Source organism: Barbatula barbatula, assembly GCF_947034865.1.
Source record: "Barbatula barbatula genome assembly, chromosome: 7".
NCBI lineage: Eukaryota > Metazoa > Chordata > Actinopteri > Cypriniformes > Nemacheilidae > Barbatula > Barbatula barbatula.
Genome location: NC_136770.1, coordinates 12841160 through 12862327, shown reverse-complemented (window position 1 = coordinate 12862327; position 21168 = coordinate 12841160). Strand labels below are relative to the sequence as shown.

The window sequence follows — 21168 nt, the reverse complement described above, 5'->3', positions numbered from 1 at the left end:
ACCCGGACTCATCAGCACTGATTTCACACACACCCGCATATCATTCACATTCACTCTATATATACCATGTGCACTTATTCACTCACTGCGAAGTCTTGTTTTGTCTACACTGCATTTATGAGCGTTTCCCTAGTTCCTGGTCTTTGGTTTATTGGATTTCTTGCCTTGTTCCCTGATTACCCTTTTGCCTCTGGTCCCTGCCTGTTTTGTTTGTTTGTTTGTTGTTTTCTTTGTTTTGTTTTGTTTCTTTGTTTGGATTGCCTGTCTGTGTATGACCCTTGCCTGTTATCTGGATTACGCCTTTGGATTACCCTCTAATAAAGCTGCATTTGGATCTGACCTGCCTGTCTCGGAGCAGTTCATGACAACGTGTGAATAATGAGACTCTTAGTTGCTCACTTGGCGTAAGCCTTAACTTGTGAAACCGGGCCCCAGGGAAAATTCTGCAATGTAGCTGCTTAACCACATGGAGATGCTTGAGATAGAAGCCAGGATCTCATACGTGTGAAGCATGCGCTCTACTACTGAGCTACATCCCCTCAAGTCTGCATTTTGCTTTTGCCGTGGACAACACAAGCATTGGGCAGCTGTTGCTAGATAGGTCGGAGCAAGCTGTTTTGAGTCAAGACAGTGCAATCAATCAGTGCACTTTAGTCGGGGAGTAGAAACAAAAGTGTCAAAAACCCAAACGGAATAAGTAGAATATACACAGATCCTTGACTTTCTTATCAATAATTAATTGTAGTTTATTTAAAAATTGTACATTCAAGAGACTCGGTTTCTTCTATTATTTATTTGCTTATAAAATCAAAATGGTGCAGAGCTGGTGTAAGTTGTTAGATGCAGCGTTTAGGAATAAATACAAATATTGTACAATATTAAAACATCACTTTGTTTTATCATACAGAAGGATTCAAATAATAACATTCTCAAATGTTGAAGCCAAGAATAGTCAAAAATATATTTTTTTAAATAAATTCACTAAGACAACACCTGATAAAGGTGTATGCAATTTTAGGACCATAACAGTGTGTATAGAGTAGAGAAGTGAAAATCCGATGAGTGACAACCCCATAGCTCAGTTTCAAAAAGACATGGCACATTTGTTACCTTGAAAAATGGTATTTCAAAAGGCACCACACACAATAAAACATACAGATATTTTGCAACACACTTTTAAATACTGTCACCAATAATCTTTAAGGCGAGTGCTATGTGCAAACTTGAGATAAATAGATCAAACACACTGTTGTCTAAGTAACCACTTCCAATTAAAATGTGCTTTTGTTCTATTTCTGCTTCACTGGAGTCTAGTTTGTTTCTATATCTAAATCTTGCAAATCTTTTATTCAATTTAAAAGAATGAGTGTAATAACCATTACACTGGATGGTTCAAAGGCATATCCCTGGTCCGCACTTCAAGGGGGCAAGGCCAGAGGGGAAAGAATCCTGTTATAAGTTCCTGTAGTTTTTCCGGCCCTCTCCCTCCTTAATGAAAGTCCATATGAGTGTATTGACAATGTCAGGCTGGTCTTGCTGCAGCCAGTGGCTGGCTCCAGAGATAATGTTGAGGCGGAAATGGTTTCTAATGTACAGACGGCAGGCCTCAGCCATGTCTTGCTCCAGAAAAGCATCTCTCTCTCCCCATAACAGCAAGACAGGAGATTTCACTTCACTCCAGCTCAACGGAAGAACGCTGTAGGTTACAGATAAAAATGGAAATAATATTGAAAAAAAGTATAATATAAGAGCATTTTACATAGTTTTCCTTACTTAACTTAGTAAAAAAACAATAACTTGTGTGATATTTGCACTTGATATGCCTGTGCACTAGAGGGAGCTTTAGCCCCCCCTCTAGTAGGTGGTGTTGAACGTAAAAGAATACTGAGTTTACACGGCAATCGTCTCTGCGTATTATTATGTTATATAGGCACCAAAGATATAACATATTGGCGATGAGGATAATCCTGACTGAACCCAAGTCTAGTGCGACGGGGAGAACTGGCTACCGAATGCTACAGTTCTGATGAATGTAGTGGACTCGTAGAACAACAACCGACGAAATGGCGGTGTTTATCGGTCATATGGATGCCTTTGATGAGTCAGCCGAACAGTGGACTACCTACATAGAAAGGTTTGAACAATTTGTTGCTGCCAATGACATTGCAGATGGGAAACAAGTTGCGGTGTTACTAAGTGTATTGGGTGCATCTACATACGGACTGCTGCGTAGTTTAATTGCCCCGGATAAACCGGGTGAGAAGTCATTTGAAGAGATTGTGCGCGTGTTGAAAGACCATTTCTTGCCGAAACCGATCGTGATTGCAGAAAGATTTCATAACCGCAATCAACAGGAGATAGAAACAGTAGCACAGTATATCGCAGTTTTGAAAAAGATGAGTGAGCACTGCGAATTTGGGACACATTTGCAAGATGCATTATGAGATCGCTTTGTGTGCGGGCTGAAAACGGAGTCTATACCGAAAAGACTGCTGACGGAAGCAGCGCTCACATTTCAAAAGGCGGCGGAGATTGCGGTGTCTATGGAAACGGCCACGAGAGAACCTCAACAGTTAAGTGGCTCTTTGAAAGTGAATGCGATGTCCCTGCTAGAGCACGAAGGCAGCACGTGCTACCGTTGTGGAAGAACGAACCACAATGAGAAAGATTGTTATTTCAAAGAACAACAGTGTCACAACTGTGGTAAAAAAGGCCACATTTCCAAAGTTTGTAGAATTAAAGCAAAACACCCTGCCGCATATAAAAAGTCAGTGAGGATGAAAAGTACCCAACAGAAAAAGAGAGTTCATCAGATGAATGTGAAAGACTCGTCGAGTGACGACACTACTGATACAGAACTGGCACTGCATATGATGTCTCGAAAGGAGGAATTGTCACACATCTGTCTAAAGCCAAATGTAGAGGGTGAAATCTTGGAAATGGAATTGGACACTGGAGCAGCAGTTTCTTTGATCTCACTAGAACTTTAAACTGAACGACTAGCCCATAAACCAGTGGAAATGACAGATGTGATTCTGAAAACATACACAGGTGAGGCTGTGTCTCCAGTAGGGGTCATCGTAGTCAACGTGACAATGAACAAGCAGAATGCAAAATTAACACTCTATGTCGTGGAAGGAGATGCCCCACCACTATTCGGGAGAGAGTGGCTCAGGAAAATTAAGCTGAACTGGCATGAAATTTAGAGTGTGGGTAAAGGATCAATGGACACCATGTTAGCAAAGCACAAAAATGTTTTCAGAGAAGGACTGGGCTTGCTAAAAGGTATTGAGGCTAAAGTGTCGCTTAAACCATAGTTCCAGCCACGATTTTGTCGAGCACGTAATGTACCCTATGCACTGAAACCGAAAGTGGAGGTTAGAAATAAATCGCCTATTAGAGCTGGGGGTCATCTCCCCTGTGACATGCAGCAAATGGGCTACCCCTATCGTACCAGTTGATAAAAGGAATGGGGATGTGAGGATTTGTGGAGATTTTGAGGTAACAGTGAACCCAGCCCTTTGTGTTGAGCGTTACCCGATTCCACGAATAGAGGACTTATTCTCATCATTGGCAGGGGGCCAACGCTTCACCTAACTGGTGCCTTTGGCAGACAGCTCACGCAAATGTCTCACTATCACCACGTCAAAAGGGCTATTCTGTTACAATCGCTTACCATTTGGCATTGCGTCTGCTCCTGCAATTTTTCAAAGGGCAATGGATCAGATCTTACAAGGCCTTCCCAATGTTCATTGCTATCTAGACGATATATTAGTGACTGGGTCAGATGACGAGCAGCATCTCAAAAATGTAGACGCAGTCCTCAGCCGTCTAGATGAGTTTGGACTGTTTGTCCAACGTCAGGAATGTGAATTCTTTAAAGATTCGCTCGAGTATTTGGGGCACATCATAGATGCTCAGGGTCGTCATAAGTCACCAGAAAAAGTCAGGGCAATCAGGGATGCGCCTGCACCGAAGGACGTTAGTCAACTTCGATCGTTTCTGGGACTTATAAACTATTACAGTCGATTCATCCCTAATCTTGCATCAGTAGTAGCACCTCTCAATGCTCTTCTGTGTAAAGGAAAGCGGTGGCTGTGGTCTCTGGAGTGTAAGGATGCGTTCGACAAGGTAAAAAAATCGCTGCTGTCACAGAGAGTATTGACACATTATAATCCACAGTTACCAATCAGACTGGCCTGTGATGCATCGCCATACGGTGTGGGCGCCGTCATCTCACACATCCTACCAGACGGGCTGGAGAAACCAATAGCGTTTGCCTCGAGAACATTGAGCAAAGCAGAGAAAAACTATGCTCAAATTGAAAGGGAGGCACTTGGAATTGTCTTTGGAGTCTGAAAATTCTACCAATATATTTACGGGCGGAAGTTTACATTGCTTACAGACCACCGTCCACTGACAACAATTTTCAGTCCAACAAAAGCTATTCCGTCCATGGCTGCGGCTCGCATGCAGCGCTGGGCTTTGCTGTTGGCAGCTTATGATTACGATATCCAGTACAGAGTCGGTACACACCACTGTAATGTGGATGGGTTATCACGTTTACCTCTGCCAGCCGCACCTCAAGTGAAGCGGGACACAGTGGAGTTGCTTCAAGTCAAGCATCTGGATTCTCTGCCAGTGCTGTGTTCAGATGTTTGTAAAGAAACAAGGCCGACTCTACTTTGTCACAAGTAATGGAGATGGTGGCAACGGGACGGTTTTTACAAGTCACGGATGCAAAGAATGTGCTCACCCTGTACATGAACAGGAAAGAGGAGTTGACTATGCAACAGGGCTGCCTCGTGTGGGGCTGGAGAGTGGTCATCCCGCCTAAGCTGAGATCCAGGGTACTGGCAGAGCTGCACATGGGACATCCGGGTGTCGTAAGGATGAAGGCAGTTGCTCGTAGCTATGTCTGGTGGCCTGGTATTGATGCTCAAATTGAACAATTGTCAAAAACCTGTCACTCATGCCTGCAGACGCAAAAAGCTCCTGGTCCTGCACCATTACACCCTTGGAAGTGGCCAGAATCACTGTGGCAATGGATACATGTGGATTGTGCAGGTCCATTTGAAGGACAAATGTACTTGGTAGTGGTGGATGCTCACTCCAAGTGGCCAGAGGTGTGTGTGATGGAGTCAACAACATCGACCAAAAGCATTCAGGTGCTGAGGGGATTATTTAGTCGTTATGGACTCCCAGAAGTGCTGGTTAGTGATAACGGGCCTCAGTTCACCTCGGAGGAGTTCCAGACATTTCTCAAGACTAATGGAGTGACACACACATGTTCTGCACCTTTTCATCCAGCTACGAACGGCTTTGCTGAACGTTTGGTTCAGACATTTAAGCGGGCACTACGTTGTTCTAAGGGGCCAACTTCGATTCAACAATGGCTGGACACCTTTCTACTGGCGTATCGAAACACCCCACACGCCACGACAAAGGAATCACCTGCCATGTTGTTTCTGCACCGGAGGTTGCCTCTGTGGTGGAAAAAGCACAAATCAAACTGTGCCAGCAATGTCAAGGGCGTGCTAAAGACAGAACATTTTCTGTGGGTGACAAAGTCTTGGTTCGTGATTATCGGTGGGGAAAGAAGTGGATGCCTGGTGTTGTTTCAGTAAAGACAGGCCCTGTATCATACACTGTCAATGTGGGACTTTCAGTTCACTGGAGACGTCACGTTGATCAGATGTTGGCACGTCTAACTGAATGTAACAGCGGAGATGAGAGTGGACCAGAGGTCATTGAGGGTCCTGGGGGGAATCTGACAGATCCTTGTGAATATTCCATGTCAGAAGAAACATCACCGCCTAGTCTCGATCCAATGCGGACTGGGTCAGCACAACCGGTGGATTCATTTCAAAGTGAAACAGGGGAGGTGTTAACCACTCCACACAAAGACTCTAAGAGATACCCGGAACGAATCATTAAGCCCCCAATACGCTTTAGCTCTTAAGGTTTAACGTTGTGGTATAAGTTGAGTTTAGTTGATTCTTTTGTATACATTTTGACAGTCATGCCACTTAGTTTAAAATAAAATAAAAAGACAGTTCACTGAATGATTGTAGTGTTTAATCACAGATGTTCTATATTTTTGGCATTACTATAAGCACTGTATTAGACAGGAGTTAATTGTGTCAAGCATGCTATATATATATATATATATATTGCATACTGAATGTTCATGTTCCCATTAAGTGTGTGTAAAAATGTTACATGTGGATGTTCTCATTAAGTGTGTGTAACAATGTTACTATGTGGGGAGGAATATGTGATATATGCACTTGATATGCCTGTGCACTAGAGGGAGCTTTAGCCCCCTTTAGCCCCGTCTCTGCATATTGTAGCGACTATGAGTTTTGGGGAATAATTAACTCAAATGGATTGAATATTCATTAGTTTATGAATATAATTTGCTTGTCGTTAACAACAAATATCAATTTCCCGATAGGGGAATTGTTTAATAAGTACAAGTAACCTTTATAGAATTGCTTTAAGTTATCTGACGACTTCGTTTGTCCTGCAAACTAAAGTTGTAGACTTCCAACTCACTTCTCAATAGAGGATTACTGCTTTACAAACGTTTAAGAAACATTAAATTTCTGATCAGGATGAAATAATATTTCCTATGTTCGTACAGTTTGTATTACTAAAATAGTAATACAATATACAGCTTAAATAACGTTTAAGATCTTATTTCATTGACTTGGAGTTATATGAGCAAATAACAGATTCAATTCAGGTGTACTTTTGGGATTTTATTGACTACGAGACAAAGGGGAAATAAACCAACTAACTAAACAATGATGAACAATTAGACAAACACACATGGAACGTAAAAGCAGTAAAGAATGAAAGTAATAGACAAAGTAGGAGTGGCAGTATTACATCAGCAATTCACATCTGCATAAACCATCAAGGACAATCTCCTTATTGAAAGGGTAAAACTTATGCGCAGCTATTTATAAATAGACCAGATACTTGCATTGGCTTTTAGATGTGCTGGGACATGTTCTGGTCTGCGCTGATGGAAGTCCTGATGCGTTTAAAGCGAGCGGTGAGTCCGTTGGGTTCTCCCTGAGAACCGGATTGGCTGCCGAAGGAAGTACGAACTTAGCCGAAGCAAACTGCTGAAAAAGGGCTGTCTCCAGGGAGGAGACAGGTCTCGAGATATTGAAGGAACAGCAACGAGCGCATTTTCTTCCGTGCACAGATGTTTTAACCCTGAGGGCGTCACGCCCCTCCCGAGTGGGCGATCCAATGTAGTGAGCTGATTTTTGAGCGGGAAATGTTCCTTTGTCCGGCTCAACAGCTCATTTGCATTTATGGTCACCTGGAAGTTTTGGCGCGGTAATATTCTTAGATGAAAATAAAACGAGTATGGTATACAATACATTACTGTGCTATACACCATCATCTAAAGAAGGAAAAGGGGAACCTTTATGTATGAAACATGATAGGGTTATTAGAACATTGACCCATAATTTGTACAAGAACACAATTATGAGCCTAGTTACGGTGTAACACCTATGCCTTGGATATTATGGTTAGGCTAGCATATCATGGGAACAAACATAAACGGTAGAAACAATTATTTACACTTTAAGCCTTTCTAAGGTGGCACGAGGGGAGAAAGAGACATTCTTTGGTAGACTTTGAATCTCTCTCTGTTCCTGGTGCCACATGGCTTTTGTCACCTTAGGACGTATTCGGGACCCCCCCCCCCCGAGAATGCCCTTGAAGCTCAGGGAGAGTGTCGGAATGTCCCCTGGTCAGTCCAGATAGGTGATAGCTCGGCCATTTACATTTTACGATCCCATGTGTTTGCCTTTGGTCCGACCAGACGCTACAATATTATTATGTTATATAGGCACCAAAGATATAACAACTTGGTTTTGGCACCTATTGTATTAATGCTCCTCTATGACATATCGCTTTATTGCTCCCTGAACTCTCTGTAAAGCCCGATTTATAGTTATGGGTCAGTTCATTTATACTTCTGTGTCGTTGTCCGCGTTGACTGGCAGTGACCACCAGGCGTCAGTGTCCACTCACGTGTTGCTTGTGTAACCAAGATCAGAGCCGAAGAAGAAGCAGCTCGTTTAAGAAGCATTAGCAGCGACAAGTAAACAGTCAGTTTTGTAGCAGCTTGAGTTGTCAAATATAGAATTACAAATAATTAATTTAGATTATTTTATTCGTTTGAGTACACATGAGTTTTTTTACCTGAGGGAGTCGTTCAAACAATCACAGCTTTTGCGGTCCACGTAGGCTCCGTGTGAGTTGACACGTTGTTACATTTTTGGAGAGGTGTGCGCCAGGCTACGGTGTAGGTAGGGTGGCCATACGTCCGGCTTTTGGCCGGACAGGCCGGATTTTAAGCCCCCTGTCCGGCGTCCGGCGCAGCCTCAAGCCGAACACTCATTTGTCCTCCTTTTCGGAGTTGCGCTGAATCGGCCTTAAAAAACACGCTCTAAAACCTTTATTGGGACGCAGCAGCAGCGTCTGACGCCATAAGATCTCCGGTCAAACAAATGATTGGCTGAAAGAGGTGTCAAATAAATATCTGATATATCATTGGTTAAAAACATAAACAAGCCTCCACGACGTGGAAGTGGAGTCCACGTACTGGCTACGTCACATCATAACGTTAACATGCCGAAACGTCCGACATCATTTAATCTGGAATGGACAAAAGAGCACGAATTCATATCAAATAGCATTAGAGATGCTATCCATCGATTTTGCACACTATGTCGCTGTGAAGTGGACGTTAGTTGTAAAGGGAAAGCCGCCATTGACCGACATGCCAGCACTGAAAAACATAAAGGTAACCGACGAGCTGCTGGTACATCTTCCTTTAGGTCTTAATTTCGAGAGGCAACATCACCTCAGGATGACGTCGATGATCATGCAGTCAAGAATACGGGTCAGTTGTGGCCTGGGGGTTACAGCGTTGCGCTTGTGATCAGAAGGTTGCTGGTTCAAATCTCAGTGCCAGCAGGTCATGACTGAAGTGCCCTTGAGCAAGACACCTTACCCCTGATTGTTCTGCAGTAATGTGTCACTGTAAAAAAACTACTTGTAAGTCGTTTTGGATAAAAGCATCTGCCAAATGAATAAATGTAAATGTACAAATACTGTGAACAAACACTTTTTTGCCTCTTCTATTACACAAAGGTCTACATCAAGATATGTTGTTGATCAAATTGTCTGGCAATGAATAGAGTAGGCTATTTCAGAATCACTGTATCATGATACCATAGATATGATAGACAAAATTGTATTGTATCTGCGAGTACACCAGATGCAGTTATTCTTGCCTCACTAAATGCCGCAAAGTGTCCTCCTTTTTGGTGTTATGGAAATGGCCACCCTAGGTATAGGGTACACGGCTCTAAGCAGGCTATGGTGTAGGGTACGCAGCTCTAAGCAGGCTATATGCAAGAGTATAAACTGAGCTTAAGTCGCTTTGGATAAAAGCATCTGCTTAATGACTACATGTAAATGTACTGTTTTTGTTTGGTGAGTATGTTAGGACAGGGTTCTTAAGTTCTGTGAAATAGAGTTGTGTATTTATAATTTCTGTAGCAACTGTTGTGGCAGCTCGTTCCCACACACACCCTCTGAAACGCACAAACAGCGCAGCTCCGTCCAAAGACACAATCAAAATGTGCTTTGGGAGCAGAAGGAGCACTCAGTCATGCACACACGTTTCACATGCTCCAATGACATGCACTTTTCAAGTAAATCAAAACAGAATATATACATAAATATTACCATAATGTTTGGGCAACAAATGGGCTAGAATACAGTCAACTGCCCGTCATGATTTTTTTAGAACTCTCTTATAGTAAACACAAAGTATAAGCGGATATGTTGTTACTGCATATAAAGCAAGTTAGAGCTTGGTTTGTGCACAGTTCAGAGAGCACGAAATCAATATCTTTCTCCATCTTGATGAGGACACGTGCACGTTATGAAATAGCTCCTATTCTTCAACCTTGGTCAAGCTGATGTCGATCTTTCATTTGTTTATGTTTTGTTATATCTGTCAGTTAGTAAGACAAAGCAGATCAGCAAAGTTATTTAAACGGATAGTTCACCCAAAAAATTTAATTCTGTCATAATGTACTCACATTCGAGTTGTTCCAAATCTGTATAAATGTCTTTGTTCTGATGAACACAGAGAAATATTTTATAAAAAATGCTGATTAACAAACATTATGTCCCCCATTGACTACCATAGCAGGAAAAATGCAATGGTACTCAAAAGTGCCCCAGAACTGTTTGCTGTCCTACATTCTTAAAAATGTCTTATTTTGTGTTCAACAGAACACTCGAAAAGTATAAAGTAATCTTTCCTACTATGGGAGTCAATGGGGGGCAACATCTGTCTGATTATAAGCATTCTTCCAAATATCCTTCTCTCTGTTCATCAGAACAAAGATTCTTAATTAAGAACAAAATTTTAATTTTGGGGTAAAGTATCAGTTTAACATTTAGTAAATAAATCTAAAGAATTATAGTTTGGACACTAGGGGGCAACATTCTCTTGTTTCCATCTGACAGACACAACAGGCACACTATAGAGATATGGCAGAATGTTAAAGTACCTAAAGACATTTCTGAAGTAGTTGAGGGCCCCAGTGAGGGCTCCCGGCTGGGAGAGGGCATACAGGTAGGCTTCAAGGTCTTCGGTGGTAAGCCAGCGTCCCTTACAACTGAGACCTGTGCTGCGACTAGTGAATAGACTCTTCAGTGCCTGCAAATTTACATAAATTTAAAAAAAATAATGAAATGTCACCAGAATAAAGCCACATAAACAATCTGGTCATACAGAAAATGAAAAAACAAATACTTTCACAGATGATATACAAAATGAATGTGTCATTTTACAAGGTGAGCTGATCAATCCTGATCAATAAATTCTAACATTTTGCACTTTTTTGCCCATTTTTAAAAATGTATTAAAGTCTACCCCTGAAGTGTATTTTTACAGTCCGAGGCTGGGTTGCCCATTAAGATGCATTATGTGCATAAAACAATTACACAAACTCAAACGCAAGCTGGTGCTGGCTGTTATCAGATTAGAGCCGATTCCTGACTCTAAGCAACTGAACTGTGAGTTTTAGAAAGACAGATGGATGAACTTGGCTAATCATTTTGGCTGTATATTTAATTTGTACACAAACAAGTGCACATTCTAGAGAGAAGAACAAGTAATTCATGTAGAATCATCCAACATAAATTTGTTTAGAGTAATTTAAAGGATAAGAGATATATTTAGTAACAATGACAGGATGGCTGGACATTCTCCAGGATATAACGTCTCTACAAATTAATAAAAACAGGGCCATATTGAGGTCATAATTTTTCTTGCTTGATAATGAGTTTAAAATTTTTTTATTTGCAAAAAATGTGACCTCTTAATGCTGATGGACCATTTAAAATTCAACATTCCAGAGAACCACTAAGTGTGAGGTGTGAGGTTACCATGCACTACATCAGTGGCACTCTTAACCTAAAACCATATAAAAATGTGCCGTTCCATTAAAGATTTAATCTCTGTAATACTGAATTTCTCATACCATTACTGATATTTATAAAAGTGGTTTAAGTCCATCTGTGTAATCTTCCACAAGCAATTTCTGTGAGCGCATTACATAAATTCATTACATAACGCCAGAAATTTGCATATTTAGTCAAGCTAACCTTAAAATCATTGATGGAGAGCATAAGTTCTGGAAAATGTGGCAACTGGAAGAAAAAGTAGTAACTTGACTTGAGCATCTGACTAGGGTGGCGAAGAGCATAATCTAAACAGAGAGGAGAGAAGATAATAAATAAGCATTGCATGTACACCAATCAATCCCCCCAACAAAACCCAGCCGAGCATGGACACACATTGTAGACATTTAATGTAAATCTCTGATAGCGTTTATCATTTTTATGATTTTGCATATAAAATTAATGCCATTGATAAGCTTGTCTTAATTCATGCACTTGTTAATCTGAACTACCACTCAACAGTACTTCTACAGCATTTATTAATCTTAGTTCATGGTTGGGTGTTTACAGATATAAGGAACTTAAATTTAAGACTTTCTTGACCATTTTAATTCCACTTTATAATAAATTTAAGCCCAAACCTGCGATGGAAATACACATTCAAATTTATATATATTTAATATACACAGCCTCTGAAAATTTTTAGAGCACTCAAATGACTTTCAGTTTTTCTGCGTACTGTTTTTTTCTGTGGATCAAATTTGATTTCAAGCATTAATTTCACTATGATTTCCATTTTTGACATTGCCTTACTCAGTCAATATTAAAGATATCAAGGATCCCCTTCAGTCGGTCTCTCGACGTTGTGTTGAGAGACAGACTTGGGGTTGATCTTGAGAACCTATCATCCAGGAGATGCAAGTCGTGCATACAGGTATTAAAGGGAGGTGGCGGCGGCCATACACTTTTTGTTCTTCGGAACCTGCAAACCTGCTAGACGTACATGTCAAGCGCCTCTCTCTTCGAGATTCTCTTACGGACTGCTGGATCTACGACATCTTTCTCCATCTGTGAGCCGCAGATTTTTCTTAAAGAGCAAATTTCCTCTCACAGTCTGTGCTGTCTTCGGGCAGGTCTCGCAGCTGTGTTCTTGGGTATGATAGACTCATCCCTGAGTCTGATAGGCACGACACCTGTATTTCATGTTGGGGTTCCAGCATGCAGTGGGAGGGCTCCCTGATTAAGGTATTACGGTTATTGTTGGCTACGTTCTCCATAACGCAACCCCATCTGCTTCCCGAGCGAGTTCAACTACCGCTTCGGCGAGTGTGATTGGGGATTCCCATGGATGTCACTCCCCCAATTTTGACTTGCGGACAATCTCGCACCCGGGGCTATGTGGTGACACCGTGGAGGTTCTCTGTGGTGAAGAAGCTGGCCCGTCCATCTATCGGTCGGCGAGGTCCCGAGCGCAGCCTGCCCCGTGGTGGCCCCTCTGGTACTGGACCGCTTCAACACTGGCTTCAGAGGCGTGTTCCTCGAAGGGCGTGGCACACCGACACCAGGAACATTACGATGACGCTCACGGCAGATGTCGCGACTAGCCCGACACCTCCTCCTCTGGAGTCAGCAGGTGATCAAGTCCCTGCGAGCCACTTGCATCCCGGGCACCCTGAACCAGACAGCCAATGAGCTCTCTCATCAGGGGATGCCCGGCGAAGAATGGCGACTCCATCTCTGAGCAGTCCGGCTCATATGGGGGTGTTTCGGCCAGGCACAGGTGGACCAGTTTGCCTCCCGGGACTCCACCCATTTCCCACATTGGTACTCCCTGACCGGAGATGCCTTAGCGCATTGCTGGCCTCAGGACAGGCATAAAGTACACCTTCACCCCAGGGGCGCCCTTCTGGCCCAACCTGACTTGTAACTCGCTAGTCTAGTCAGTGTCGCTCTGCTTGAGGTTGTGATACGGCTCAGCGCCACAACGCTGAGAGACCAACTGAAGGGGAACCTCTCGGTTACGACTTCCCTGATGGAGGGAACGAGACGTTGTGTCTTCATGCCACAATGCTTGACCGACCCGCTGCAGTAACCGGGACATGTCTCTCAGGTTCCTCAGCCCAAAAGATGAGAGAATGGCTACCGCCACCTCCCTTTTATACATGTATGCACAGGGCTGGGACTGGCATGCGTGTGCCATTTGCCAAGCCCATTGGCGTTTTAAAATTCCTGTCGGAGATGATAGGTTCTCGCGATCAAACCCCAGTCAGTCTCTATACTGGGTATAAATTAATACAGTTCAGTATAAATTAATATAATGTGACATGCTGACACTGAATGCACTGTCATGTGGCTCGTGTGTTTGGTTGTGTTGCAATCGAAGGGGCCAGAAAGCTTCCATAACTACCTTCATGTGCGAAATTATTTTGGGGGAAAAATGGAGGTCATAAAGATGTTAAACTATTTGAGGGTGAGTAATTAATTAATGTCAGAATTTTCATTTTAGTCGGAGTTACCCTTAAAAGCCGTTAGAAAACACTTTACTCACATATTTTTGTATTTTTATCAAATAATAAATAATAAAAAAAGATAAAATCAACATTTTGTGTACAATAATTTGCTCATGTGGTAAGTAATGTTAGCCAATTAATATGCGTGATATGTACATCCAGCGGGTTTTTCTGTATCTTTGGTGTGTTTTAAGTTGCCGATGCATGCATTAGACACGAAAAATTGTGGAACAAAAGATGCATTCTATCTTATAGCGAATGCTCACCCAGACCTACCTGAAACACCTCGTGTAACCACAGTCCCACAAATGTACGTAATTTCGTGTTTTGACTTGAATAAGACCGCCCAAATGTATACGCAAGTAAGGTTCCTGTCAGTACAATTGCTTTGGAAGCAGATATTCCAAATATGACAAGAGGCGTTATATTTCCATCACACACTTGCAGTAATCGACCAATCACTCACACTGGTTAACTGGCCAATCTTTTCAGAGCGATGAGCTTTGTAAAAAATCTGTTAAGATGACACTGGGTAAGGAGCTGACGCTTGGCAGAGCTAGGTGATTTCTGGCATCTGCGCTTCGAAGCATGTGGAGTAGAGCGGTGAGTTGATCGGCCGCGTGGCTGAGCTGGAGGCTCGGTCGTTGTGCCGTTGCCGGGCCTGGAGTGCTGGAAATTGCTCGAATAAGCCAGCTTGTCCTGGATGGTGGAGCTTTCGTTTTCGGCTGAAGACAAGGACTCTAACATGTCGAAGCCTTTTTTAACTGTCGCAGCTGTTTCGCAAACTTGAGATGTCCAAGACTGAAGACTGATTGTTTCAAGCCAACCCAGAAGTTAGCGCCGCACTTGGTCCCTTGACCGAAAGCTTATAAATTATTCCCATAAACTCTTGGTGTATCGCCATAAAATAGTATCTGTGATTAACAAAGGTTTATGATATTTAAACATTTTTTATATCAAAATGATATTTACAGATTAACACAACGTTTTGTTAATTTTCAAGCCTACAATCGGCAGAAGTAAAAACTTAACATGGGGCTATAAACAGACTACACTACTGTGTCGCTCAATATCAACATCACAATAAAGACATAATAAAACTTTGAAAAATCACAGGCGAGTTGAACCTGATATGTCTTATGTCAAAGATTAAAACATGAAAATATTTAGAGGTTTTATTGACCACAGACCTTATTTTCGGCGATTTACCAAAAATCCTATTAAAAATACCCATAGACTTTGGGGCGATAGAAAAGGAAATGCTAACTCCCTTCCGATTTAATTATCTACGAAGTTTATTCTTCTAAACCTCTGTAGGGTCATGGGGGCTGTAGAGTATTCCAGCATCTTGGCCATCAGACAGGGTTTACCCCGGATAGATGGCCACAGGGAATTCACAGACACACCAAATCAATGAACCAAATCAAATAACTAAAATGGTATTCATAATATGTGTGATTAAGGCTTAAATTTTTTAAAGAAAAGCAAAAGGTGTAGTCATGTACATTTCATTCTAAGAAAGGTAATGAGTGATGTTTTGAGAGGGGCACATCCCTCTCGTGTCCCTGCCAGATGCCTGCCTGTTATTACTTCCTACACTAAGCTGGAGCACAGGAGCCATGTGGATGCTCTATGATTCCCTCAGTCTATCTCCAATATTTTATTGTGAAGGATGCAGATCATACTAATTAGCTCTAAACGAAAGCAGAGCCTCTGGGGCCGACATGTTTGAACAGGAAATCTAGTTGTCAGAGTACAGGGAACTTACCAGTAAACACACAGGGATGAGGGCTGTTCAGCACTATGAGTTTTGCCACCATTTCAGGATAATGAATCGCACAGAGCCATGCGATGATGCCACCCCAGTCATGCCCCACAAGAAAACATCTGTTGTATCCTGAGAAGAGCAAGTTGACATGTTTGCTGTATATTTGTCTGTGAGTGCATGCAACAGAAGAGTGCTTGAGTATGATGATGAAACATATGAGTAAGATATGTGTTTATATTAGGGAGGTAATGATATAGTGTATCGTATATCACAGTATAAAGCATTTATAATATTTATCTTAGGGCTATAGCTATTGCTTTACAATATGACCTCTGTTTACTTTTATTGGTTAAGCTCCAAGCTAATTATCAGCATCAACAAATGTTTTGAAAATAAATCTGTTGTTAGAATTTCAGTATTTTTTTACATTTTGTTCAGAATATTGTGGTATCATCTTAATTGTGTACCCTCTATTGTGTATCATTTTCTTTTATTAGCTGAGTGTATTGTTACACCCCTAGTTCTTAAAGAAAAACACTTTACCTTGAAGCGATACTTTCAAATCACTTAATTTTCTAAACCAAAACTCCAACTTTAACTCCAACTCAGTGTAATCTTCATGAATTGAATACAAATAACATGGTGCATAAACCTTTTTGGTTGTACTAAAAAACAACATTATAGACTCTCAATGGTAAATTATTCACAGATTGGTCCACCTTTTGTTTTAATGGCATGTTTAGGCAGGGATCTCGTCCTGCAGCAATATAAAGTTCTGGATCATTTAGTATCATATCAAGGACTAAGTAAGAATGAATGACATCATTGCTGTCAGTCAGGGTGGAAGTTTTCATTATGTTCAACGGAATGACTTCAATGTCAAAGAGCTGAGACCCTGAAGCAAGACATCATCATGAATCCTAATAATACATGTCATTGACAGCCTGCCACAATTCACCACCACGCTTACACACAGACTCACACATGCTTTTGTGTGCAAACCAACTGATGAATTGATTACATGATATAAGGTTTATGAGATTATATTGTGCAGTCCAACTAGAGATTGTGTATGTGAAATCCAGACACAGACCATTAAAGCTCATTTTAAGCAGCCTAACTGACATTATCTAAAACGCCAAGAACATGTGAATGGGTCACCGTTTTGGAAGACATTAGCATTCACTACTGTCACAGCCTTATCAAAACCTCTAGACAGGCTGGAATGTGAAACGGGGCTGAGATAAGGAAAGCAGTCTGCTCTCACCCAGATACTCCACAAAGTCCTTGATGTCAGTCACAAGGTAGTCCAGTCGGTAGCTCTCAGTGGAGGAGGGCAGGTCAGACTCCCCGTAGCCTCGCATATCCACGGCAACAACACGAAATTCACTCTTAAATTCCCTCAGCTGGTGACGCCAAGAAAACCTAGAAAAACAAGAGATATTTGACTCATCTTCTTAAGATTTATAAGGGTTACACATGAATACTTTTGCAAGCTTTGTACATTTAGATAGCAAAAGTTTTAAAATGCATACTTTTGAGGGTTATATTTGGGTTTTCCCTGCCATCTGGGTCGCCATGCTTTTTTTCTTTTTTCCACCATCGTGCCCAATCGTTCTAAGCAAGGTCTGAACCGATTATGGTTATGGTTATGTTTCTATGTGAGCCTGGCTCGGCACGGCGTAATAACAAACACCGAATTTTAGCACCATTGTCTTACCTTGCTATAATGCAGACATATTTATCCAAAGGGTCTTAAAATCTTAAATAAAACATGCAGCTACATTTTCAAAGATCTTATTTATTTATTCACGAATTTCCATTAAAATCCACTTTGAACCAACAGTTTGAATGGCAAAGTTGCACTTGAGTGAAAATAAGTTGCACTTGAGTGAAAATAACTTCATTAATAGAACCCCCTTGAAACTTTTAAGATTTTCTTAACCCTTGTGCTGTGGTATAAACCCTATAACACATGTGGTGTTACTGGGTCAAAATGACCCCCCTACAAAAGATAGCTTATTATTCACTGATTGTGTAATATTATGACCAAAAATGGTTGGAAAATTGGAACTTGTTTCTTACATTAAGGACTAGTTTTGCATTTCTTTTTCAAACCGATTCATTGTGAATTTAGGCACCTCAGTTTTTGATATAAAAAAAAGAAATATTTGTGAATACCACACAAGTGTTACTTGTTACACCACAAGTGTAACACGATGGGGAAAAAACACAAAAAAGCAACAAAAATCATATTTTTTTGACTGAAATTTCAGTCCTATGCAAAAACATTCACTTGTATATTTGGGTAAAATAAGATTATTTTCGTGTCAAAATGGCCCGAATACAAGATGAGGGTTAAATCCATAATAAATTCGCACTTTCAGGCTGTACTTGAGATAGGGAAGCAAGAGAGGGAGAGAGAGAAAATGCAGAAGTCTGACTATGATGAGTCAGGTATAGTCCAGGCTCTCCAACCCCAATGTATTAGAATATAGATGAGCTTTAAATTAGCACACACAAACCCACACATCCCTTTGGCTCAGCAGTAAGGGGAATCATTGATGTACCCTTTTTGAATGCACCAAACAAAAGTGGAGCAGAGTCAGAGGAAAGCTCCAGGTCTCGTTTAAGCTTTTATCGCTGATTCTGGAGCAGTAGATTGGCTATTGATGCAGAAAGGAGCCATGCCAAGTGAATTGTACTGCCAAGTGAGGCTTGTACTGATCTTAGTTCTGGCAGCTCACTAAAGTGTCATTTTCAATAGTCCCCAGACAGACAGAATAAAATGACAGTACATATAGCATTTTATAACAATATTTGTATTTTAAGTCAGATTAAATGCACGTGCTCTCAGTAAGAAAATATAGATTTTAAGACTTTAAGATTTAAAGATGTTTCAATTCAGTTCTAAATGTTTATTTTGTTCCACCATTTATGTAGCGTTTAAAAAATGAAATGGGAAGTGCTTTAGGACCAGTGTTATTTACATCTTGCTAAATGATATATTTCAGAACAATAATACAAGATGTAGAATATAAGAGGATATTAATAGTTAGATGTTAAATCTGTCTCCCATTTGCAAAGAGATTAAAAGGTTGTGTTTATCTGGAAAATCATGACAGTGTGTGCTAATATATGAACAGAATGAAGAAGCAATACAGAAAAGCCCACTTGCTGTACCATACTTTTTTCTTTGACTCCATTTGCATAATGTGCTGGGCGATATCCCAGTAGAGAAGTGTTTCCCTTTATGTGTGCATGCGTGCGTGCGTGCGCGTGCGTGTCTCACCAAAATTCAGGGAATCCATGCAGAAACAGCATAAGTGGCTTTCCGCGTTCCCCAGCAGCAACATAGTGGAATCTGAGTCCAGACTCCTAAATCCATACAGAGAGCACAGACAGTTATTCTTCAAAGTAAATAAGAATATATAAGAAAACAACCCAGTCCCTTTAATGACTCGGGCCTTTCCATCCTGATGTAAAATCTATTCACACATTGCTCTCTGCCAGTGGTGTAGTGGTGCCTGGTTAAGTGGGTATACTGTTAATTTATGCCCCCATTTTTAAAGCGGCCCATTAAAGGATGAACGCCTCGGTTTTATAATGTAGCCAGGTTTTCACCCTGGTTTTATGCACATTTTGAAGTTTCGTATCAGAAATGAGTGATGGCCACAGAAGAGGTTTAGATTATGCAATCAATCCTGGCCTACAGGCTATATGAATAGACAACCACGGTAGTGCATAGGATTTTAGCTTTCCTGTAGCTCAGTGGTAAGAGCATTGCGTTAACAACGCAAGGTTGTGGGTTTGATTCCAGGGGATTGCACATAATTACCTATGTATAAATGTATAGGATCCCCATGTAGAATGTATAGGATAATGCAATAAGTCGCTTGTCTGCTAAATGCAAATGTACATTTTATAAACACAAATGTTTGACTAACTTGATCTATATATGTGAATTTTAAGACTGTTAGAGTGCAAACAAATTAGATAACAATAGCTAACGTACGACCATGTCTATTTTCATGATTATCAGAACCAGTAACAAAGTAAACTCATGGTCAATATTTTTAACAACATTTTTACAAATATTAAACAATCTATATTTCATGAAAAAGGTTTTGGTTGTGAAATTACAATCATGTAAACGATTTTTGAGTGAACTACCCCTTTAACTTCTTGAGTAATAACATAGGCATCAAATTTAAATGTTTAACAGGTCACATTTAAAGAATACAGAAACAGAATTAAAAAACGAAAGGTTAGGCCTATATGCATTTGAAATGTTTGCAAACATTATAGCTGTTGTAACCACAACCTAAACACACCCGAGTAAGCCATGCGCTTAAGCATGAACTAGTGAAGGTCTGGTCATGTTGTTGTCTTGTCACGCGTTCGGCGTTTTGTAGTTTACATGAATGGGTTTTACATTCGGTCGTTTACCATGTTTATCAAACGACACCACAGGTGCGCAAACTCCCGATTTAGAAATATAAACTGTCGTTTTGTTTGAATTGTTTTACTGCTCAGACACTCTGAAGAATAAATTTGAATCAATTGTTTTCAGACATAAATGGATATATGTTCAGGAAAAACGTAAATCAGTACACGTAGTTTTAACGCTTTGAGCAAAGTGCATAGAAAAGCTAACGTGGGATAGTTGCGATGTGTTTAAGAAACCGTTTTCAGCACCATTAGGATGGACAGCGAAATCTTTCATAGTCAAACTGTTATTGTGGATTCCTGACAACGTGAGTTACTTTGCTGTCAGATTATGCTTTTAATGCTGACTGCTTTCATTGATTTCCATCAATCCTGGATCAATATAAACACGCGTCTTACCTTGATCCTAACATAACAGTGGGTTCCCAAGGACGTGTCATTCAGGCACGCTGGGGGTGTTTCACGAATCGTCCACTGAAAGGTTGTTGACGGTCGTAGTATGATATTCCATCCAAGTTTGAGCAGCGCTACGCCCGTGCATAGCGCGCAGTAACCGTATACGAGAGACCAGTATCCCACAAGTCTGATTTTCATCGTAAGTCCGACTGTCAACAACAGCAAGTTGTGAAGCAGTCTCGCCATCTTTGCATTACTGCGGAAATACGCTTGTTGATCACGACGTCTATTTACTCCTCGCTTTGTGCTTCACCAATGATGGGCATCGCAATATTGTGCCCAGGGAGGATCCTAGATTGTGTGGAAGAACGGAGTCACGCGTGGTGTGCGCTCCTCGGACTGAACCATTACAACACACCTACGAGGCAAACGCGCGACAAAACGAGAAGACTCTACAGTCAACAAGACTACAGGGAGCCCGGTGCCCAAGGCTGTCAGGATCGACGTAAGCGCAAGCGCATCATGGTC

The 21168-nt window shown here is 41.2% G+C and overlaps 1 protein-coding gene across 1 annotated transcript; it reads right to left on the bottom strand.

Annotated features, from left to right (window-relative positions):
• Positions 1-254: 254 nt before the first annotated feature.
• ephx4 (epoxide hydrolase 4) lies at positions 255-21127 on the bottom strand. The gene is made up of 7 exons (XM_079459776.1): positions 20644-21127; positions 19088-19173; positions 17063-17220; positions 15796-15924; positions 11722-11825; positions 10623-10771; positions 255-1696 (listed from the first exon to the last, which is right to left on the bottom strand). Exons 1-7 carry the CDS (start codon positions 20884-20886, stop codon positions 1453-1455), a joined length of 1113 nt encoding a protein of 370 aa, XP_079315902.1. The 5' UTR covers positions 20887-21127; the 3' UTR covers positions 255-1452.
• Positions 21128-21168: the final 41 nt, after the last annotated feature.